The sequence below is a fragment of the Melanerpes formicivorus genome, unplaced genomic scaffold, assembly GCF_026170545.1.
Source record: "Melanerpes formicivorus ecotype bairdi unplaced genomic scaffold, bMelFor1.0.p_v2 SCAF_74, whole genome shotgun sequence".
In the NCBI taxonomy this organism is placed as follows: Eukaryota; Metazoa; Chordata; class Aves; order Piciformes; family Picidae; genus Melanerpes; species Melanerpes formicivorus.
This window is the reverse complement of record NW_027142426.1, coordinates 2870679-2894723: the sequence shown is the minus strand read 5'-3', so window position 1 is coordinate 2894723 and position 24045 is coordinate 2870679. Positions and strand designations below refer to the sequence as shown.

The 24045-nt window shown below is 46.7% G+C and overlaps 1 protein-coding gene across 4 annotated transcripts in view; it reads right to left on the bottom strand.

Annotated features, from left to right (window-relative positions):
* Positions 1 to 253: 253 nt before the first annotated feature.
* MGLL (monoglyceride lipase) overlaps positions 254 to 24045 on the bottom strand; it is a 130861-nt gene continuing 107069 nt past the window's right edge. For all 4 annotated transcript variants that reach the window (XM_068163789.1, XM_068163788.1, XM_068163790.1 and 1 more), the window contains 5 exons: positions 18221 to 18357; positions 16627 to 16737; positions 11427 to 11516; positions 4949 to 5164; positions 254 to 4032 (listed from right to left, as the gene is read on the bottom strand). In XM_068163789.1, the coding sequence (XP_068019890.1) occupies positions 3907 to 4032; positions 4949 to 5164; positions 11427 to 11516; positions 16627 to 16737; positions 18221 to 18357 (680 nt within the window). In that variant the 3' untranslated portion in view covers positions 254 to 3906. The remainder of the gene's footprint in view (positions 4033 to 4948; positions 5165 to 11426; positions 11517 to 16626; positions 16738 to 18220; positions 18358 to 24045) is intronic.

Here is a 24045-nt window from a genome sequence, read left to right as displayed (position 1 = left end):
GCTATAGCAAATAGTGGTGTGAGGCTGTGGGTTTCAGGGTTCTTTGAAAAGCTGTCCTTGAAGCAGAAAGGGAATCTCAGGCCTCCATGAGACTAGACTGTTCCCAGACCCCTGGGCTTCAGTGGCTGGGAAGCAGGTGCTGACTGCATCCCCCTCCTCCAGAAGCTGAATAGCAATTTAATACCTCTCTGCCTTTCCCTCTGACCCTCCAGAGGGATGGCAGTCACCAATGATGCCCTCAAACACACTCTGCTCAGAAAACATAACTTTATTAGTAGTTGCAATATCCATTGCATTCCTTTAAGAATCCTAGACTTGTTTATGTTTTTTTTTTCCCCCACTGAAAATACATGTGTATGTATATATGCCTTTATATATGTGTGTGTGTATATATATATATATATATATAAATGTATTCTATTGAACTGGAACACAACAGAACAAGAGAGACAAGCTCAGAAATTACTTGGAAAAGTAAATGTGATCTCAATGGGCTTGTGCTGGCAGTGTGCTAAGGTGAGTGGTATAAAAACAACAGGCTAACTAGAAAAGGGGATGGATTAGGCAGTTGGGGCAGGGCCTGTCAGTGCTACAGGTGATGATCTCTACAGTAGTTACAGGTTGCTATTGCTCAGTTGTGAGGGCCACCTCTTCTCAGAGGCAGAGCGGTCTGGGGGGCGGCTCCACACAGCAACGTTCAGAAGGCTGGCTCTGCTCTCTGCCAAGGGGACCTGCCATCTGAAAATACTTTAATTACATCTCCCCTGGCAGCAGCTCTGCTCTTTACTAATCTGGTCAGGGAAAGGAAGAATTCCTCCGGGACATGGTGAAACCGAACTGGGTCAATATAAAGTAGCTTACAGGCAGAGTAAGGGATCAACAACAGCAGTGAGAGCTGAAGTGTGCAGCCTGAGCTGCAGCTCCCACCAATCAGTGTCTCGACTGACCCAGGCTGGTTTGCTCCTGGCCCCCTCTCCCTGAACTCATGCACCCTTGCTGCTCCCTCTCTGCAATGCAGCCTGCCTAGAGGGGTGTGCTGCCAGGGGCAGGCAGCTTTCCAGGGCTTTTCAGGGAGGTTTTCCCTGTGTTAATGTCTTCAGAACATGGTAACTCTTCAGAAAACTGGCTGAGGGTGGCATTAAACGTTGTGTCCATGCTTGGGGCTTATTTGGCTTGTTTGTTGTTCTTCATCTTTCAAATCCTTGTTTGTTAGCCTGATTTTCAAACATGGCTTCCCCAGGCCATTGCTGAGCTTAGCTAGACAGAAGAACAAGTCTTCCCCAGATCAATGTAATTGGTTTCCTTTTATTTCTGCAGAGCTGCAGATGTTTCTTGAAAGGACACATTTTAGCAAAGGCACTGATCATAGACTTTCCTCTGCCTGAAGCCAGGTTGGAGGGAGCAGACAGGCTCTGACCTTCCTGCTGGAGGGTCACTTCCCTCCACCCCCACAAAGTGCTTGTCAATTTGGGAAGGGATTTAAAGAATGTGTGTATTGATTTACTCCTCCTGACTTCCTTGGGAAAAGTGCTTTCAAAAATCCCATCCTTAAGTCATCATCTTGCTACTACCCCCACAACGTCTGTCACCACTGGATCACGCCTACTTGATTCTCCTTCCAGCTGAAGAAGCAGGTAAGGTTTATCACTGCTGTGGTGTTTCACTTCTTGCTGTCTTTGCCTAGCAGCATCTGGCAAGGAAGGATTTTGTGCAGGGAAAAGAAGTTGCAACAAGCCAGGGTGCTGGAAGACACAGAGCAGATGACCTGTGCATTCCCTCCTTCCCATAGCAAGTGTCACCAGAGGTTTAGCAGGGGCTGGTGAGACAACAGCTGATTGCACTGGAACAATATTTGACTCAAAAGCTGGCATTGCTGGGAGAACTACAGCTTATTCCTCTATTTAAAGGCAAGAAAATACAAGTGTAAAAGTGCCTGGATCAACCTATGTAACTTTCCAAGCACAAAACCTGCATCCACACATCTTTCATCCCCCCCCACGCTGTTGGAACTAAATGGGACCAAGTCCTGGTTCTGTTATTGCACAGAGGCCCCTTTCCTGAATCTTGCCAGAACTGGTTTCAAAGGGAGGAGAGGTGGATGGCCCCTGTAACTGTTGCAGGTTGATCCAGCCCTGGGCATGGTGGCTCAAGTCACAGCAATGGTTCCCACTGCTGGCAGGCAAGGCAAAAAGGAGGCTGGTTTCTCACTGGGGGAGATGCCTCCTTCTCTCATAATGCAACATCTGCATTTTCTTCTTGCAAAATTGGAGGGAGAAGCACAGGTTAAACTTCACTGGCTAGTGCTAAGTGTATTCTTAATCAGAGCCACCACCCCGCACAAACTGACCTGCAGAGCCATGCTGTGATCATTAGGCAGCTTTTAGTGTATCAATATGATACCTCTGCTCCATAACTGGCTCCAAAGTCTTTCCTTTCACCTTATTGCTACCAGAGACCCAGGCGGCTCTAGCATTTGGCTTGTCTGCACTGCTGGACCAGTCCACAAGCTCCTCTGTGGCAGCTTGTACACCAATGCCCCGGATGCCATCAGTGCACCAAGGCAGGCATTGGATGGATGACTGCACACTATGCTCTGTGTTCAGCCTCCCACCTTTCCTAAAGGGGTGAACTCAGCCCCTCTGTTTAGCCCCAGATTTGGCTGTGCTGATTAGGAGAAGACTGGGATGAGCTTAGAGAGGATCTCTGTTCACACTGTGGGTCTCCTGCTAAACTGGTGGACCATGAGGACACCCACTGCTAATCCCCACCCACCAGATGCTCTGCACTTCTCTCTAGCATTATTTTCAGGACATTTTCCAACTGATGAAGGAAAACAACAGATTATGACTGCAAAATTATGGCAAGAGGACTGGATCCCGGTAGAAAAATGTTATTCCTTGCCAAGAGAAGGAACAATTAACCCCTTCTTTAGACTCTCCTCCCATTTCTTCTCCAACTTCCAGCCACCTCTATATACATCATATATTATATTACTATATTCTCTTTCATAACTTTGACTTTGCATTTTCAGTAGCACAAGTGGTTAATTCCAAAAGGGAAAAATATAAAAAAGGGAAGAAAAAAAAGGGAAGGAAAGAAAAAAAAGGGAAGGAAAAAAAAGCAGCCCCTAGGAATATTTACAGAATAGCTCATTTTGCAGAGGAGATGAGGTTTGGCATTGGGAAAAGCATGGGTTTTGAATGTGCTAAGTGGGTTTGATTCCACATTCCTCCTCTCCCTTCTGGGATTTGCTCTGCTGATGAAAATTAAAGAGCAGTTCAGCATGCTTTCCTCGAGTGCAACCTCGCAGAGGACAGGCAGAGCGGTGGGGGAGGCTGTCTTGATGCTCTCCCTTGGCCTGACCTGCTTATCAAGACGGTATCCAAAGAGTCCTGACCTTGAAAACCAGCCTTTCACTTTCAGGGAGCTGTCAGCTCCATCTTCAGCTTCTCCTTGTTACCCAGCACCTTTGTTACTGCTCTCCTCTCAAGGACCAGGGCTTTTAAGGTACTGGATGGTGGGGACAGGGAAGGGACTATATGCACCTGGAATCAAAACCATAAAGTGGAAGATACCGACTTCTTTAACATACTAAAAATTATTGCAGTGTAAATACGCCCCTGTGATCCCAGCAAAAGCAGAGAAGGGGAAGTGGTGAGGGAGATTTGGTGGGTGAGGGGCATTCCAGTAAAGTCACTCGACCTACAGAGCTGTCAATGAGGGGAATGGCGATTTACATCAGCAAACAATGCCTCACCCTGTGCCTCTTCCCCCACCCTCCCTTAGGCTGTGCATGATAAAATATCCCAAGAGTCCCTCCACATTACATCTTTTTCAGAGAAACTTCTATTAAGAAAAGCATCTGTTCCCAGAAAGGCCCAGGAAAAGCTGCAAAACCAATTGCTCTTAGGTATGGCTGGTTTCCTCAGCTGCTGAGATCTTCTGGCCAATCCACGTTAGTATTTCTGTGAAGACAGAGGTAGAGACCTCGGGCAGCTCTTTGTGCAGGGCATGATAGGCTTCCTCATACACCTGCCACCAAGGAGAGAATGGAGATTAGCACAGGAAACAAACAAACAACAAACAAACCATCTTTTTAGCACCCATGGGTCCAACATGTCCTGCCCACACCTTGTCAGGTTTTTATCCTAGGTGTGGCAGGTTGTGAAATCAGAGAGATGCCATTGGTGATGCTGGCCCTCTGTGAGCAGGAAGGCATTGGCACCTGCAGCTTGACACCCTGCTGCAAGATAATGCATGTCCCAGCCCCATCCATTTCTTGTGTATCTCACTAAGAAGGAGGAAATACTGATCATGCCCTTGGAGTTTAAAGCACAATGGGAGATGCTCCCGTCATGCCTTGTGCAATTTTACTCCCTTTTATGCTCGGACTACCCAGTTATTTTTCCAATGACAAAAGCTTTCCCTTGGTCTCCCTATCTCTCTTTCAGGCTCATTCATGTGCTAACAATTGGTTAATCAGCTGTGGATCTCTTGAAATGAGCAGATGTGAAGTGGCTTTTGTTGTGCAGTGCTTTGGAAAGGCCCTGTAGTGTACCTTTACACACTGGGGCATGAGGTAAGGTTGGTGCTTACACCGTTAGCATTGTTCAGAAGAGATTTTGGGGTCAGCATTTTACTGCTTATGAGCCTCACTCCACTTCTAATACCAGGCTGCTTCATGTCCAAGAGACCCACTAGACACACAGCCACTGCTGGGTCAGATCTCACCCACCACCCCCTTGTCCACAGCCTGGTGGCAGCTGCTGAAAGGCCACCATGCTGTGCCCAGGGAGGGCTGCACTTGGGCTACCTCCTCTTGATAAAGGGACTGTAACCTGCTCTGTCTCAACAGTGCTCTGGAGCTCAGCAGGCTCCATGCCACCCAGTCACTCCGGCTCAGCCCAAACACTGACAGAATCATATCCTAAAAAATAAGCAAGATGACCTTGAGTGTTTTGTCCTGGCTCTGCACTGTGTCCATCAGCAAATAGGACCCTTTGATATCACAGAGCTTGTCAGTAGAGCCATGTAGCACCAGGATAGGCAAAGTCAGCTTGGGCAGAGCTCGCTCAATTCTGGCAATGGCATTCATCAACTGGATGACGAAAGACACCTTCATGCCACCATGGTAGACCAAGGGATCAGATGTGTAAGACTCCATCTGGCAGGGAGAAAGAAGTAATTTAAGGTCAGTGATATTTCGTGTGGAAAAGACAAAGCAGCTCAGCCTGGTGGTGAGGAGTCTCTTCCCTTGGCTTGCATGGTCATTTCCTGCTGTATCAGGACATCCTGCCATCAGAGTCAAGGTCAAGGTTTTTAGTGTGGCTACCCAGAACTGCTCACACAACCTGGCTCGCTCTTGGCTATATCTTCCTATTATGCACCACTAGAAAATATTCAAGCCAAAGCTCTTTCTTCAGGCAGACAACCAGTGTTGGACAAAGACTCTTCCTGAGGGGGCACCTGCCTACATTTTTTCCTTTCTGCCATGTCCTTCTGTCACTCAAATGTGACATCTTGTCTGCAGAGGATTCTTCACACTGTATTACTTCAAAGATGATGTTCACTGGGTCCTTATTCCCCTCTGCTGAGGGCTCAATTGTTTTTCTCTTCTACCCTTGCTCTCTGGGGTGAAGACCTACACCTACAGACAACTGACACACGTGACTGCAAAGCACTCTTATGCTGAGGGGTCCTTTCTCAGTACAAACTGTGCACAGACGAGGCAGCAGATGATGGTATTAGCCCTATGAGGAGAGGCTGAGGGAGCTGGGATTGTTTAGCCTGGAGAAGAGGAGGCTCGGGGTGACCTCATTACCCTCTACAACTACCTGAAAGGTGGTTGTAGCCAGGAAGGGGTTGGTCTCTTCTCCCAGGCAACCAGCACCAGAACAAGGGGACACAGTCTCAAGCTGCACCAGGGGAGGTTTAGACTCAAGGTGAGGAGAAAGTTCTTCACCGAGTGAATCATTCGTCATTAGAACGGGCTGCCCACGGAGGTGGTGGAGTCACCGTCCCTGGAGGTGTTCAAGAGGGGATTGGACGTGGCACTTGGTGCCATGGTCTAGTCATGGGGTCTGTGTTGATAGGTTGGACTCGATGATCCTCGAGGTCATTTCCAACCTTAGTTATACTGTGTGATACTGTGATACTGTATTAGGTGGCACACAAAAAAAGAAGGAAAAAAAAAATCACCAACTTGCTCTGCCAGCCTGTAAGAGGATAAAGATTTAGAAGAGCTGGTGCAGAAAGTTGCTAGGAACGAGTAGTTGCTGCAGCAGGCCAATCTACAGTAAATATTTGTATACTGTACATGGAGACGGCCCACACAGCCACTGCCATCTCACTATTTGCCAGAATGCTTTGATTATGGGTTGGTCTCTGGCACAGCCTCTAGTTTCTCCCATCCCTGGCAGATGTTTATAGAAATGATGGTTATTAATAGGTTAGCTGAAAACAGTCTCCTCGTCTCGCAGGCAGTGGGGCCTGTTCAATTCCTCCCTCACTGTGCTGAAGCTAGAGGTTCTCTTGGTTGCTGCACGTGTCTGCCCCTGTGAGGGGACCATGGCTGGAGGTGATCCTCAAGGCCACTGCAGGGGCATATAGCTAGGTGTAGGTGCAGAAAGGCACTGTAGCAGGACAGTGTGGCTTGTTTGTTCCCCAGCAAGAAGCTAGAAAGGCTTTGGGGTGGATTCTGCATTCATCTACCTGTGAGATGAAATTATCAAAGTGGCAGAAGGACAATACGAGGTGGAGCTTTCCTGGCTGGGGGACATTATTTTGATGAAGGACATGAAGTCGGTTTCCCTCCTTGTCATCTCAAGTGTGTTGGAACACAAAGCACTGGAAATGGAATTGGCAGTGAGAGATGAAGGTGCTCACAAGTCTTCCCCCATCACAGTACTACTTCCACTCCCCACCATTTGCTGTCACTTGAACTCATAGTTCCTATCCCTGAGTGCAAGGGGAAGGAGTGGGTGGGAATTTGGGACTATTGGCAGCTGGCATCCTTCAGTCTCAGCCCACCATTCTGAGGATGGGCACAGCAGTGACAGTTGTAGTGCCTCTAATTTGTGCTGGAGCTGGACCAAAGAAATTCAAATTGTTGCAGCAGTTATCCAGGGACCCTTGGACGCAGCAGATGTTTCTAGTATTTGATTAAGGCCATCAGTGGGTTTTGGCCCCTGCGCAAGATCGTGGCTACTCTGAAGTGATGGTAGTTTTTGGTGGGGAGACAGACATCAAGGTCTCTCACCACAGCTCATAATACTAGGACCTTATGCACAAAGCAGCAAGTGCCCATGCATGCTGAGGCTCTGGAAAACACTCTGTGTAGGAGGCCACTGCAAAGATGAGATTGTGATTAAGGTAAACAGATCCAGTTTAAGATAGGCCAAACATCCTCTGCGCCTGCTAAAGGCCCTACGAAACACAGACGCTCAGCAGCATGTAGTCCTCTTGGCTCCATATGGATTCTCCCAGTGCCCAACCAGTTTATTGGCACAGAAACCTCCACCTGTGTCCTCCAACCTCCCTGTGGCTCAGCCTGTCTGTCAGCCATACCTTCCCTGCTCTGCAGAGTGCCTCGTAAAGGTGAGAAGCTCTGTGTGTGTGCTAAGAAAGAAGTGCTCAAAGGAAAAGTTCACCTTTGACTTCCAAAACACCAGCCGCCTAGTGCAGTGGTGTTAGCTCTCCCAGCTCTCCCAGCTGGGTGTACCCTGACATTTTCAGCCAAACATGTTGACTTTTCATCAGTATTTTGAGCAAAACTACCGTGTTGCTCTGGCTGTTTAATGACTGGCTCCAGCCTAATCTGAGAGTTGTCTGGATCTATGTCACAGCACTGCACTAAGGCAACACAGCTTTGAGAGGGTTGGATCGTTTGTTTGTTTGGGTTTTTTGTTTGTTTGTTTTAATTGAAGGCAACAAATGAGGGACTGTAGAGGGGGAGAATGAGGAGAGGTGGGTGGATGGACTGGCATAAGTTCCATTCCCATGGAGTAAAACAGTGCTGATGAATTCATGTGAGCTGGCCCCCTCCCTAGCCCCACCAATGCTAAGAGAATGACCTAATGGGTTTCTTCCTCTCTCTTGTTCTTTTCTGCAGGAACAGGGAGTTTTTAGCTACTGAGCAGTCAACAAATATTTTTGTGCAGATGATGGAAAGGGAAAAAAATAATAACCCCAATCCCAACGCTGAATGATCAGGACTCCTAAGAGAGGATCCTGTTCCCAGTCAATGAACAGGAATCCTTGTGTTCAGTGCATGGGGTGAGGACAAATCAGCAGCAGAGGGGAAAGACAGGGAATGGCCTTTATATTCTGGAAGGTATAAACTGCAAACCCTGCAAGCCCAGAGCTCCTGTTGGCACACTGAGCTCTGAGACAGCAGGGACAAATGAGGAAGGGTGATGCTGGGAGAGCCTGCAACTGCTTCCAGCCACAGTCCAGCAAAGGCTCTGCAGAGTCCCTCACAACAGCTCTTTTTTCTCTCTATGTACTTCTAACACAGAAGCAATCATCAGGGCTCCTGCTGCATTACATTCCCTTGCTTAGAGATCTGCATCTTCCCTTTGAGTTTTGCAGAGCAATGAATTAATTATAAGCTAGCTGATCCTATGTGGACTCTGCAGGAACAAGACTAAAGTCAGGGGACTATTCCACTGATATCAACAGCAACTAACAAAGATTAATGAGGGAAAAAGGTGCCATGTGATGTTATTCCTCCTTGGAATAACAGAACTGGGTTTCTAAGGTTGCTGCTTGCTCTCTTTTGTGTCTCTTGCACTTGACACAGTAAATGGATCAAGCAAACATCTCCATACCATCCTGTGTTTCAGTCTCTACACCCTGAGGACAGCCTGCTGAGAACACAAACTAGTCAGGAAATTCTTGGATGATGTCCCAAAAATATTTCCAGATAATAGAAAGTTGGTCTGGCAGGAGACTGTGTTTAACATATAAATAATGGATGTTTCCAGCACATTGTGTGCTTTGAAGCTCTGAGTCCTGTGTCCAGAAGGAGGGTGGAGTGTGTGTTACAGGCAGCCAGAGGACTGAGATGCTGTGTTGTCTTCAGTAAATGCCTGAAGCCTCAGATCCTGGTGATTGGAGATGACCGGGAAACTGCTTTACATGACAATACACAGCTGCACAGGAGCAGACCTACTGTTTTTATCCACTGCAAACGGTTTTCCCTTGTTCCATGGAAAGGGAAGGAGCAGAGGAAAACCAACACTCAGCGGACGCTCTTGAGACTCGGAGCGTTATAGAGCACAGGGAGCAGCAACAACTATTTGGGTAGAAAGACAATACAATACCATTTCTTATAAGCTCTGTCCAGTGGTTGCTGTGGTAACTTCTAACATTAGCCCAACATGGAAATGCTCAGCCAGTGTTGTGCCCCAGCTGAAGGAAGCTCACTCACACTATTCTAAAGGCATTATTCTTCAGGATGTGCTCCCTGTGAAGCTATCTAGTGGAGCACTGCCATCTTCCAGCAGAAGATCCGACTGCTGGAGGTGCTTTAAAACTGCCACCTTTCAGGACCAGCTGAGGCACTGAGTTCAAGTGCTACAGAACAAATCAGTGCAGAAACAGGCAAAGAGCCACATGTCCCAGCCATGCTCACTCTTCATGTAGGGGGTAACACTCAAACTCCTCTTTTCCTCCAGAGCACTGATTGCTTTTATCCTCTCAGTACAAATGCAGAAGTGAAAGCTTTCCTCTGTGTGATTTTAAGGAACTGGCTGTCTAATTTAAACCTTTTCTCTGAATTATCTGCAGCAAGCTACAGCAGCTGAATGTAATTAAGAACAGGCTCCTACAGCCTGACAGGGATCAGTCTTCTTCCCAAGTATATATATTTTGTGCAGCCTCAGATGGTACTTAAGAACATATGTCATATGGTGCATCGGTGGATGCACATCAACTCGCTCCATGCTAGTCCTGACAGTTTCCTAGGACCTACTCTGTCTTCCTTTTCTTAGCTCCTTGAATCTTTCCACCTTCAGCCCAGTGAAATGCTAAAACACTCTGTTCGCAGATAAGTGAACTGGAAAGTTATTTGACCAAAAAACTGTTAGTACCAAGAAACAACCCTGAACACCTTGAGGCTATAATGGAAGACTCTGCTTTCCAGTTTACTGAATCAGTGAATCAAAGATGTGGGATAAGCCAAGGCTGAATGCATTGCCTTCACACAGCCTCTGACATAATCTTTGCTCCTGATCCCTTCAGGTTCAGTTTAATGCCAGCCAACCAGCCTCCCCAGAGGAAGGCAACTTATTAACTTCTACTTCAGACGTGAACCATTGCATGAACAGCAGGAAAAACTGAAGCATCTGTCAGTGAGATGTGAACTGATGTGGGAGCACAGGAACAACTGACCACTACACCACACAGCTCTCCTGCTTTTGAGACACCCTTGGGGGCCATTTTCCATTATTCAAGTTCATTTCTGAAATGCATCAAGTTCTGGGTCCAGTCAAAGCAGATTCATTCACTTACAGTTTGTGTTTTCACTCCTTTCACTCCTTCCACAACAGAGAGAAGTAAGAACCTTTGTTAGGTGTTCTTGCAGCAGTTGCAGTGACAGCTGTTTATGCCAGTGGTGGCATGAATAGGCTGTAACTTATTACTAGGTGGGGGTATGAATGGCTGAAGAGTCCTAAACTATGGTGACACCACAAACTTCACCCTGGAACAGTTCCATGCAGCGTGGCTGCAGGTGCAAGGTGCAATGAAGGGAAGAACAGGTCATTTTCCCCAGTTTTCTGCTACGTGCAGTTAGTTCCACTGACTTTTGAGATGTTTCACCTTTTCAGTTTAAGAATCACAGGATCATAGAATCAATAAGGTTGGAAAAGACCTCAAAGATCATCAAGTTCAACCTGTCACCCAAGACCTCATGACTACTAAACCATGGCACCAAGTGCCATGTCCAGTCCCATCTTGAACACCTCCAGGGATGGTGACTCCACCACCTCCCTGGGCAGCCCATTCCAATGGCTAACAGCTCTCTCTGTGAAGAACTTTCTCCTCCTCACCTCCAGCCTAAACTTCCCCTGGTTCAACTTGAGACTATGTCCTCTTGTTCTGGTGCTGGCTGCCTCAGAGAAGAGACCAACGCCCTCCTGGCTACAACCCCCCTTCAGGTAGTTGTAGACAGCAATAAGGTCTCCCCTGAGCCTCCTCTTCTCCAGGCTAAACAATCCCAGCTCCCTCAGCCTCTCCTCATAGGGCTTGTGCTCAGGGCCTCTCCCCAGCCTCACTGCCCTTCTCTGGACATGTTCAAGAGTCTCAGTGTCCTTCATCAGCACAGATCTTTCTCTCATGATTAAGCAAAAGAGCTGTGTGGTTTCTAAAGAGAAATGGCAGGTTGAGGACAAGACACTGACTATAAATGGCATTAAGGTTCTCACCTCCTTCTTGTTCCGGGAAATTGCGCTTGGATCTATTGACCCCAGTGACAGGTTGGGGAGAACCAAGTTGAGCACTTTCGCTGCAAAAACCTGTGGGAGAGGAAAGAAAGCAGATAAAGAGCTGGTTAGAGCAAGGCAGATAACACAGAGGGCCAAATCCTGAGGTGATGGGAATCATCGTGGAAGTTAAATCGTTGCAAAATGTCAGCTGACACTGGAGCAAGACCTGTCCTATACTTAAAAGATTTCTCTTACAGGAGAAAGTGTTTAAATTGCTCCATCAGGGAGTGGGTGTGTTAGTCTGAAATGCCATCAGCTGTCCATCCACGTGCAACATCACCACATCATTGTGCTTTGCCTTTGTCACATTCTCAAAGTAGTTTCTAAAAAGGCCTTAGTTAAGCACTTTGATAGGAAAAAGCCATTTCCAGCCCTTGGAAGGGCTGGGGTTTGTGTTCTACAACCCTTTCCTTGTTGCCACAGCTCTGATTTCAGGCTGCAGTGATGTTCAGTGCAATCTGCAGTAGTTGCCTAGGCTGCACTCTTTTTGAGAAACATATTCTCCAGGGAACCAGTAAATAACCCACAACAAAATGTGCATGCATTGGCTAAGGAATCCATTGCTCACTTGTCTCCTGGGAGCAAAACACAAAAACATTCAGCAGCCCAGGCTTGAAACCACTGGCAGAAGAAAGGGTAACACCTTTCAATTCAATAGCAGTACAAGCAGGCTGATACCAGGGTTCTGCTCTGACTGCTGATAGCCATAGTTAATTAAGTGACCACCACTTCAGTCAGAAAACATGCAATTAGTATTCCTTGGTCTGTTTTGTGGCCCTTTCCTGTTCTCAGCTAACACTTGCAGGTTGGCTGTCACCTACGTTCTCTGTTTCTGCTGATGCGTAATCATTTCTGAAGTGCTCCCTGACATCTCAGATCACAGATGATACATGACAGAGTAATTGCAATATTAGCAGAATAATGCAAGGGTGAAGGCAAAGTCACATAGGAGTGAAAAGCAGTGAAGAATCACAGCAGATCTGGGAACACATGTGCACCTTGGGATAGGAATGAGGAGCGAGAAGTGCCACTGCCTTCAGTACATTGAGTCCTTCACTGCCTATGACATTGTGTCAGCACAATTAATTTCTACTGAGATTTCCAGAGTTAGACAGTAAAATAACATATCCACACCAAGGCAAGCATGACCTTATGATGCAAACAAGCAGGAATGGGGTTTTCTTTGTTTTAATTGCAGGCAGTGATGGTTTGAGGAATGTACCCTCATGGATCCTAGGTGAGGTTCTGGACTTTGCGCTGACGACACTGTAAGAGTTTTGCTTCTCTCCGACCACTTGTGATGACCCAGATACATGCCAAGCAAATTTAAACACCTAGCTGAAGAAGAAGTGGAATTGTCCTAGGCTTTCTTTACAGAGTATGGGGAGTGAAACACTCCAAATAAAGGGCTGAAAGTGTTTGTCTCCATAAATTCTCTCTCAAAATCTATTTAGAGTACTGGCCACGAGATTGATATGTTGGCATTAAGGCCACAGATATTTAGATCCAGGATGATAGAGAAGAGAGTGAAAGATGGCATGTTTTTTGAAGAGGGGTGCTTCGCTTACTTTTAAATTTGGCTGAAGAAGGAAGGTAGCTGACATACTCTTAAACTCCAGAACTGAGTTTGAGGGGAATTCTGCTCTGTGTCTGCTTGGTGCCTGTGTAAATATTCATATTCCCAAGGGTCTGCAATAGAGATTTTGCAGAAAGAGCATAAATTTCAATCTTCATCCCATATGAGCAACAATGCACCAGCCTAATGATGTGCAGAAGGCAGGGAAGGTGTGACAAGGCAAGGAGAACTACATAGATGCTCTTTCTCAAGCTCTTCCTTCTTTGAGACCAGGCTAGGGCAGCTTTTGTCAGTCAGTATGGCCATTTTTCTATTCAAATGATAAGTACTCATCATCCCAGCCCCAGAGCCTACTGATGACCTCCTCTCTGTGATGTGCCTTGGAAACCTTCTTGAAGGTTTTGCACATACCTGGAGTTTTGTCAAACCAAGTCACAAGCTGGTTGCTAAAATGCCACAGAGATAGAACTGGTGTCTGACCACAAGTGTAGCAGTATGCACCATCCTGGGTGGGAGATACCAGTTAAGTAATTTCTGGTGTTCAGCTGTGCAAGAGAAACACCAGGCCCTGTATATAGGTCTGCAGTTGTGCTTGCACACATACATATCCTCCCTGTGTGCATAAACGTTCTCATTTATGCACAGACAGAACTAAACTCGGTCTGTAGGACTGATTGTTAGTCACTAGGGAATACTTCCCAAGGGGTTGTCCTGCCCACCTGATTTCAAAGCATTCAACAGCAGAAATGCCGTGGGAGATACTCTTTTACCCTTACTCTGCTCCTTGCTAGCATATGTGACTCCTGTCTCTTTGCATCCTTTTAAAGCTTCAGAGCTGAATTTTGTTCAGATTAATTGAGAAGAAAACCAGGAAGGCTGTGAGATCCCTCCCTCTCCACTAGATTTGCAACTGGATGCATCTATCAGGACACAGGATTTATAGGACGTTAATGAAATTGTTTCTGCAAAGAGCAGAATTTGATTTTCCTGCAGGTAGCCTAAAATGTGTTGTGTTTCTGCTGCTGCCAGGACTAGCTGGGCAGCAAGGGAAGGTATTTCTAGGACAGGCTGAAGGACCCAGTGTGTAATCTGGCCCCCTGTTACTGTTGCCTTGATCCCTCATTTGCTTAGGCCAAGGTAAATTCTTGCTCAGCTGGAAACTTCCCCAGCAAAGGGATGAATGCAATGGTTCTTGGGAAATGGCTCAGGGCCCAGAAGGCTACCAGTTCCAAGGGAAAACCAAAGCCTTTGTGCCTCAGAGGCACAAACACCAATGAAATGGTTTTTGGTTCTCAGAGGACAAAAAAGCACACAAGTGTTTCCAGCTCGGCTTTACAGAAAAACGTGTCTTGTGCAGCAATACTCTGCCTCTTTTCTCTCCTTTCTCTTCCAAGCACCTTTTCAACTCTAAGACTGACCTCAACTCAATTTGACAGAGCAGAAATACTTCAGGAATATTTCTTTTTTTATCAGGTTTAAGATGCAACAATCGACTTGAAAGAGACAGAACCCCACTGTGCACCTGTATTACTGCAGGTGAGAGAGTCTCTAGGAAAAAGATTGTATAAACACCTCCAAAATACTTCAGTTAGAGACTGGGATTTCCTGCACTGAGATAAAGCAACAATCTGGTATAGATCTGCAAGAAACCAGCCTACAGTAATACCAGTTCCCACAGAACTGCTAAGCCCTTATTTCAGAAAAGGTTTAGCATCTAGCACCAGAAGGACAATGTTCCCTTATTTCCTTTAACTAGATACAGAGGCTAACAGTGTCTCTCAGATTCAGACCCTGTGTAATGTCTTTTTAATATTCCTTCTTTTTCCCTTTCCAAAGAAAGAAAACGTGCTGCTCATGGGACCCCCAAGCTGAATCAGCTGTAGCCTCACCTGTGAAGAATCAACTTCCAGCCTTCCCAAAACAGATCTTGGTGCTCTGACTCCTATTTAAGTAAGTTTTCCCATATTGGATTACTTCAGGATTCTCTTCCCCTCTGAAAAGTAGGTGGGACTGTGAGGAGGCACTTAGAGGGAAAATATTGACTGGCATCCAGGTGGTGCAGATCCCTGGCACTTTCCATTTTCATGCTAGAGGTGGTAACATGTTGCCCTCAAAGGGCAACAAGGCTGGTGAGAGGCCCCGAGCACAAGCCCTATGAGGAGAGGCTGAGGGAGCTGGGATTGTTTAGCCTGGAGAAGAGGAGGCTCAAGAGTGACCTCATTACCCTCTACAACTACCTGAAAGGTGGTGGTAGCCAGGAAGGAGTTGGTCTCTTCTCCCAGGCAACCAGCACCAGAACAAGGGGATACAGTCTCAAGCTGCGCCAGGGGAAGTTTAGGCTCGAGGTGAGGAGGAAGTTCTTCACCGAGCGAGTCATTCGTCATTGGAATGTGCTGCCCAGGAAGGAGGTTGAGTCACTGTCCCTGGAGGTGTTCAAGAGGGGATTGGACGTGGCAGTTGGTGCCATGGTCTAGTCATGAGGTCTGTGGAGACAGGTTGGACTCGATGATCCTTGAGGTCTCTTCCACCCTTAGTTATACTGTGATACTCTGATACTTCAGTGGAAGAGTGAGGTCATCAAAAAGCACCCTTTGGTGCTCTCTAAAGTCAGTAGATGGCTTTGGCTACAGCAGAAGGTGCAACAGGATTATACTGAAAGCTGAGGCAATCTGTTTCCTTTCTCTCAGAAGAAATAACAGCAGGAGAAATAGCTTAGAAGTAGATTAAAACAAGAAGCTGGCTCCAGGAGAAGAGTCTAGGGAGAAAGGTTAAAAGAACAAGGCCAGTGGGAATGTGATAGTCTGTCCTTCCTGCTGGCTTATCTGGCTCTTTACTTTGCTTCCAGCTTCTTTTAAGGTTGTTGTTTATTCTTTTAAAAATCCAGCAAGGAGTGGGCACCTGAGGTTCAGTTGCTTTGCAGAGCATCCCTGGGGAAGGGCAAATAGGGCAGTACAAATCTGGATCAGAAACAGTTCTGGAAGGGAGGTGTGAATGGGGGTGGGGTAAAGCCTAAATGCAAACTAAAGGAGATGGTCTAGACAAGAACCAGCTATAGTACTAAGCCAAACAGGACGCTGCTGGGGCGGTGATGCTTTAGCTGGAAGCTTCCTGGACTCCTGGGACTCAAGAACTCTAGTTTTGTTTAGAAATTGGTTGTTCCCCAAACACCAAAAATAACCTTGCCCTGACTTAGCCAGCAGCCAGTGTTGCAACTATACCAGACTCGGTATGAGTCAGGAAGAAAACTGTAGAAGAGGAAGGGAAAGGATGGCACAGTGTGGGCTGCCGTGGGGTGTGGTGTAGAAAGCTCAGTCTGCTACCACCTCTCGAGGTAGCATCATTATCTGACTCTCATTTAAATAAGTTTTTCTGGATGAGTTCAAAGTTTACTTCCCCTCTGAAAGGTAGGTGGGACTGTGGGGGAGGCACTTAGCAGAGAAGTACTGACTGGCATCCAGGTGGCACTGATCTCAGCAGGGTTTTGCATTTTAAGGCTAGAGGTCTTCATGCGTTTCCTTCTGCAGAAGAGTGAGGTAACTAGGCACAAAGCAAGTTTGCTCTTACCTTGATGGGAGTGGCGACTTCTGGGCTGGCTACCACTAAAGGAGAGATTAACACCATGCCTGAAAACTCACTGGGTCTCTCACTAGCTGTCAGAATGGAGATGGCTCCCCCCTGCAATGCAAAATAACAGCCCACAGCTTAATACAGGTGTCAACAGCTTGTTTCTACAGTAATCCAGGATTTTAGTCCTAACAAGCAAATTATTTCTGCCTCAGTGAGAATGCAGTGTGGTCAGCAAGGAAGGCTGGAGGGGTAGGGGCACTAGAAGTATCTGGTGTTTGTGGGGGAGAAGAGATCTGGTTTCTATTTCCTTGAGAGAAGCCCTCACATCACACTTAAGACTCCACTGAATGTCTGTCAGCTCCCTAGGATGCCTTGTGTCCTCCTCAGTTTAACAGACTAAGAAGAAACTGTGTGAAGTGATAGTTCAGGTGGAACTTGAAACGTAAGCTAAGGCTCTATCAATGTGACAAACTGGTCAGCACCAGCGCCACTGGTCAGGAAGATGTTGTGAAGCCAGGCTTGCACCATGCTTGTGGCACTGTAACCTGGGCAGCAGCAGTGCTGCCATCTGGCATGCAAAAACCTTCACTAATTACTGGAAGTTAAATATTCTCCTCTCCAGTGTCCCCACCCCCTGCAGCCCTGAAGTGCTGTGCTTGGGACCTGACAGCAAGCATCCAGCCCATGGTTTGGAGCTGAATGCCAGCCAGGCTGAGCCCTTCTGCACGAGGCCAGGGGCTGGTGGCGTGAGCGCTGGGGACAGAAAGGATCTGGCTGGCTTGCTCGGGAAAGTTTGCAGAGGATTAGTTGCCAAGGGAAATATTTGGTGAACTTCCACGCTGCTGGACAACTACAGGCTTGTTAAATGGAGTATGAGCAAGAAGCATCTCAAAGACCTCACTGGGAAATTAGCTCCTTGTTACCCAGCTTTGGAGCCCAGCAAGCACTTCAGAGCATGCCATGCCTTCTTATGCAGGAACACTTGTTTATGTGAGCATGGGCTGAATCCCAAAGTGCTCATTCATTTTCCCCTCCTCTGGGAAGGCAGGGAGAGCAGATCAATGACATCAGGGGGAATATTGCAAGCTTGAATAAAGGGATTTGGCCCATGCTGTCAGAATCAGACTTCAGATCTGTTCACCAAATCAGTGCCTTTGTTTTTGCAGCCCTAATCCCTGGTACATTTTCCTGTTAGGTTGTTTAACAGAATGAAAGGCTACAGGGTAATTCCATGCTTCATCCAGCAGCCTCTCACAAAGCTCTGGAGGATTTAACCTCCTGGTTATAGGCTAAAGCAAAAGGAGAAGTCCAATGCTGAAGGGAGGTGGTGGGACTTGCCATGTACCCAGTGTGAATGAATGGTCCTGTTGTTGCAAATGGCACTCATTAGGGCCATGATCCAGGTAGAAAGGTTAAGGACTGAGTGTACTCAAGACAGCCCTGGTGGGGTAAGGCATGCTGGCCGATCAGTCAGTGAATAGAGCGGAAGGGAAGGTTGCTTGTAGTTTTGTTTTTCCTGCTGTGGGCTGAGCACCACCTGCTATGGCACGTGTCCTGGGGGCTGCCAGGAGGGGTAGGGGATGGTGCTTACCATGGAGTGTCCCAGAATGAGAATGGGCAGCTCAGGGTGTTCTTTCTTCATGAGATCAATGTGCTGCAAACTGTCCCTGATGAAGACGTGGAAATCCGAGACAACCATACGATCACCCTCGCTCTGTCCATGGCCAACTGCAGGGGGAAAGGAGAGCATGCAGCTAAGCCATGTGAAGCAGTGGTTGCAATTGAGAATTTAACAGAAACTTGCCCGTTGGACTGTTACTGTCCTAACTTGACCTTCTCCTGCAGACATCTCTCAACAGAAAGAGTACTGTAGAAATACAAAGGAAGCTGCACAGAGCCATACTGTCCGTGATCTGATTCAAAAAATACATCTCACAGTCTGTGTTTCTACCTGCTCTTCTACACTAAAGAGCACTCATCTAAGAGCTTAGATCACCTTCAGCACAAGGGTGAGCAGGGCAAGGGGGCTGTCTTGCCCTGCTGTAGAGATGCCAGGTCACTGCACTCTGGGAAATGGGACTTTTCCCCAGAGATCTTTGTGCTGGAGTCTGATGGCAAAATCCCAGGGCTCATTGCACTGGGGTCTGATAGCTCATTGCAGAGCAGTAACTGCTGTGTAAGGTCTTGGCAAGCAACAGAGAAATTCTGAAGACTAGATGCAGCGGCTATAAACTCAATGGGCCATGGACACAGCGTTTTCCAGTGCCTGTGTATGAGCTTTGCAGAGTCCTGCCTTTTCTCACTGATACACTGGAGCACTAGGTGGGCTGGAACTCTTCCATGCAGTCTCTGAACAGGAGGCCAAGTACTGGTGGGTGGGACACCCTGCAGGGGGAAAGCATCCAGTGGCCCTCTCCTCCTCAAGTGTTAATGCAAACTGTACTGCACATGGACACTGTAGCTCATTCTGTATCTGGGAATTATTTTGTCTGATCAAAGGGAAGGGAAAGACTAAAATGGGAGATGGTGAGTTGCCATGGGAACAGTGGCATCCCTGACAGAGGTGGAGCCAGCATCACCACAAACAGAATCTCAGGCAATTTGAGCTTGCAAATATCACCTGAGTGAAGCACTCTGCATGTTTACCTGACCACACATACATGTTATTACCTATCACAAATAGGATTATTCCTTAAAAAATATTCTCCTTGCTGCTTCTATTCCATGGAGGTTGTTAGGAAAACTGTGAAAGGAAAAATGTATCCCATCCATATAGGACAAGGCATAGGGAGTCTCAAACAATATCTCCCTCCTGCTATGTGTCTCCATAAGCCCTCTCCAGTGGGCACTTAGACATACTTGAAGGCACAAAGGGGCAATGGCTTAATGGCTTGTCATAGGATGTGAAGTGCCTGACAATTGTTTACATGCTGTATGGTACCCACCCAGTGGTCGGCAAAGGAGGGCATTGCCTGCCCAGCCCAAAGGTAAAGACTTCAGTTAGATCTGCTGGCAATAGCCACACCAGAAGAAATCAGTACATTTAAACTTAATTTTCTTGTGAGCCATCCAAAAAAATCACCTTGCAAATTAGGCAGAACTTGTAATTATAAAAATGGACTAAACACACTCCACTTATGGAGAGCTGAGCCCCAGGTTGTGGAGTCCCCTTCTCTGGAGACTTCCAAAACCCACCTGGATGCATTCCTGTGCAGACTACCCTAAGTGATCCTGCTTTGGGAGGGGGATTGAACCCAATGGTCTCTTGAGGTCCCTTCCAACCTCTGATATACTGTGATACTGTGACTTCTTCTTTTGTCCTGGCAGCTGCTCTCCAGAGCTGGGTCTCTTTGCAGTAGACACTGCAATCAGCCACACTGCCAGCCAGACAAGCCCACAGATGTCATGCTGGTCAATTATAGATAACATATTACCAGTTCTGCTCTCATGCACACATTCCAATTCTTGCCAAAATATGACATAGCAAGAGTCTGACATGAATCAGGGACCAGAAACAAATTGAAGAACCAATTAAAATACAAGCTGAAATAATCTACAGAAGTGAAGCCGTGTGTGTGGCCAGTGGACCTGTTAACTTTAAACTGATTTTCATTGCAGATGGAAAGTGAACTTTGCCCAACTTCTGTACATGGCCAGTCCACTCACTTTGTGGATCTCAAATGAGTTATCTGCCTATTATTTAAACTTCAAATCTGGCAATTTGATACGAGTTTAATCATCCTGACAGAAGAACATTTTCTCACAGCAGAGCTCTGCACTTCCACTTCTTTTTTCTCTTGCCCTTGCTCCTAGTACCTCTTTCTCTACAGTGTCTGTGTAAGACAGCTGAGCAAGCAGAAACAGCAAACCCCTGTGGCCCAGGTCTGTATACGGGCCATGACTACCTGCTGTGGAGCTGTGAAGCTTTGCTCTGTTTTTGGGTGAGATAGAAGCAGGTCTGGAAAGCCTTCTTGGTCCTCAGCATAGTGCAAATCCCCTGGTTCTACCACATAGCAATAATACTGCTCATGACAGTCAGAGTTGCAATTGTGGAAGCCAAGAAATAACTGTGAGCTAACTGTGACAAGCAACACATTGGATTTCTGCATGGTTTGGGTCTTTTTATTAATAATTTAATGAGCCCACCTTTTGACCCTGATTTTAACTACTGAACTACTGCTCCCCACTCCGATGACACTGAGCAATGCTTGCAGAGCAGTTTGTCTGGGTAAAGAAGGCCATAACATTCTGGCTTTGATACTATCCCTGTCCTAGCACAAGACTAGTCAGATGGCATTGCTGGGTTGTGTCCTTTTATTTTACCATTCTTTTCTTTTCTCTTCCAAGAAACTAAACTTACACAGCCAGAGAATGAGTTTACTGCAAGTTTGAACTTCCCACCCGAAAAAGCTTCAGGGTGAGGAGTGAAGACCTCTTCTATTAGATGAAAGACATGCTCAACCAAACATCAATACAGTCAAGAATATTGACATGCTTTGCTCTGATCTTTTGCTTTTAGAACCATAAAGGATGAAAGGTCATGTTCAGCCTTCATGTAAAGCTATTTGCCTTGGGTTTTGCTGGGAATGGATCTGACACTGTGGTTCCACAGTGCCAGTGGCATGACAAGTGGGTGCAAGAGGAGGGGGAACTACCTGCACCCAGGAACTGAACTAACCAGGGGTTGCTCCACACCATAGTGACACAACACTCAGGAGAGACAACAGAGAAGTGTCATGAGAATCACAGCTCCACAAGTTCCTCATTGCAGCACTCCCCTGGGGCCCCCAGTTTCAGGAGGGCGATGTGAGGTTATAACCATGAGATGCTCATCTGTAAAGAGCTCTGACTGCCAGTGCATGTCCATGTGAGACACTTGGTTTTCAAAAACTGTCTGATAGGTTTCATATCTATTTGGCTTCACATCCAGCTCGTGTGGGTCACTGCTAGTACTGTACACGTGCAGTGGCTCAGTGGTTGACTGTTTCAGGTTGTATGTACTGAGATAACTGTGGGCAAGCCTGTAAAAACAAGAATCCAAACCACAGCTTTTCAAATTGCAAATCTAGAATTAGGAGGTCTAAGCCTCCATTTTCCACCAAACTGGAATAATAACATACTTTGCTCAAACAATGTCTGAATAAAGGCTGCAATGATCTGGCCCAATATGTAATTTCTATTAAGTTCTGCCCTCTGTATTTTCTGCATGAACTTTCTCAGACTGCAGCTCTGCCACCGCAGAGACAAGAACAGTAACTGATGATCAACCAATTCTGTCAGAAAGCATGATTTCACCTATGATTATAGACCCTTCAAGGCTGCACACCTCTCTGGATGGAAGAATACTGGCTGGCTGCACAGGAAGACAAAGCCAAAGGGTTACTGATGAAATATTTGAGGTGGTGAACTCTGGGAAATACTTTGTGATGCACAATGTATTCTGTGCCCCTGCAAATGCATCCTGCTGCAAGGTCCTTCATTTGTCAGATCCCATGTTCTCTTGTGCTGTGGGACTTGCTTTGGAAAACCACTCCAAAACAGCCAGACTCCAGCTGACCTTGCCTCATGTGCCCCCCAAAAATGTTACATCCTCATGAGATTGGAGATATGCTGAAAAACAATGTAAATAAAAAGCAGAGTGCAACTCAACACTCCCTTCCTTTCAGCAAAGGCCAGATGGAAGCTGCCTGAAGCAATGAACACCCCAGCTCTGGGCTTGCTGGGCAGAGTCATTCAGATGAGGGGAGCCGTGCTGGGTTTCCAGCACCATGTTTTTTTTGCTGGGGCTGTGGGGCCACATCACAGCTGAAGTAATCCATCCTCAAGTCCACTAACGCCACTAGACCATTAGGCAAAGAGGAGAGCCTGGCAGTGCCTGTCTCATATCCCAGGGCACATCAGCACCCAGCCTTCTGAGACCCTGAAGGGATGGATGAGCATGGCAGCACACCTTGGCCACCCTTCAATATTTGCAGGTTTTGTTCTAAACACCAACTTTTATGTGAGCCACACATATTGTATGCATTTCTTTCTCTTTCCTAGTGTCAAACCCTCCTGACAAAGGTACAGCCCGACCCTGCACGTTCAGGTGTGGACTGAATCGCTCCTCAGAGCTTCAGCAGGAACGGTTTGCAATGGAAGATGAAGTGACAGGGGAAGTGCAGGGTCAAGTGCTGACTTCAGCTATGCTGCTGTAGATTTACCGATTCAAGTCCTGTTCCTTAAAGCTTACAGTCATGGGAGAGCAGAAATTATGGGCTATGGTCTTTTTTTTCAGCCTTTGCTTCCTATTTATTATGGAAAAGCCATAAAACAGAGAGAAAGGACATGAGGAATCTGCCTGGGGAGCTGTAATTCTCCAGGCAGAAACTGCATCTCGACTTTTCACGTGGTTTGATGTTTCCAGCTTTAGGGGAAAGGGGATGGTTTGGATCCATTTTTATTGTAGTCAGGACACCATCACAGGCATCTGTGGGGTGAAATGCTCTCCCTAGACAACTGATGGTGGAAATAACAAGGAATAATGTAGGGCTTAACTCCTGCCTCAGGATATATCATCTGTGTGTTTGTTTTCCTCTCTAGATATGTAACTCCAGGATTTTCAAGCGGGAGCACCAAGAACAGGGAGAGTTACAAGAAGATATGGCACTCCAGGCTTACCACTTCATAACACAAGGTCCCTAACACAGGAGTTCCAGGAGTTTTCAGTAGTTAAAGGTGAGAATTGCCACCGCTGTGATGTTAACGATTCACCAGCCACAGCCCAACAGCTGCTTCTGTACTGCAGAGTCCCACACTGAAAGGGCACTTCTTAATTACATCAGAGGAGACAATTGGCAAGGCTCCATGCTGTAGTACCTGACTGAAATTAGCTGGAGCATGGGTACAATTCAGTTCCCAGAAGAGGTGTTGGAAGCCAGAAAAGGTGGTTACTGCTTCAGCACTAGCTCTGCAGTAGCAGCAGGCAGTGGCAACACATTACAGTGCAGGCAGTAGGGTGCAAAGGAAGGGTTTTGGTTAGAGTCCACAACCAAGATCAGGCTAAAGACCCTCTTCTTTCACTGTCTCTGAAGTCTGACAAGTCCATTTGAAGCAAATGCCTAAATGCCCTTTGGAAAAGGAGGTATTTACATTAGTATTATGTGTTTATTAGCTTTTTGAAAGATTGATTTTATTCCTGAAGGCCTCTGCCTCTGTCTTTTGCCCCAAATTAGAGACAGGATGGGCTCCTCACTAGTGTTTGACACTGCAGCACACGGGAAGGTGAGCCCACATCACCGTGTTTTAGCTCTCACTCCTGGGCAGGTGATGCTGCTGGAGGGAGAGGTGAAAATAGTATGTTCTCCCTGCTGCTAAACTGTCTGCCTTAGGAAAAAAAAAACCCAACAACCATCATTAAAAGATTTCATGATGCTT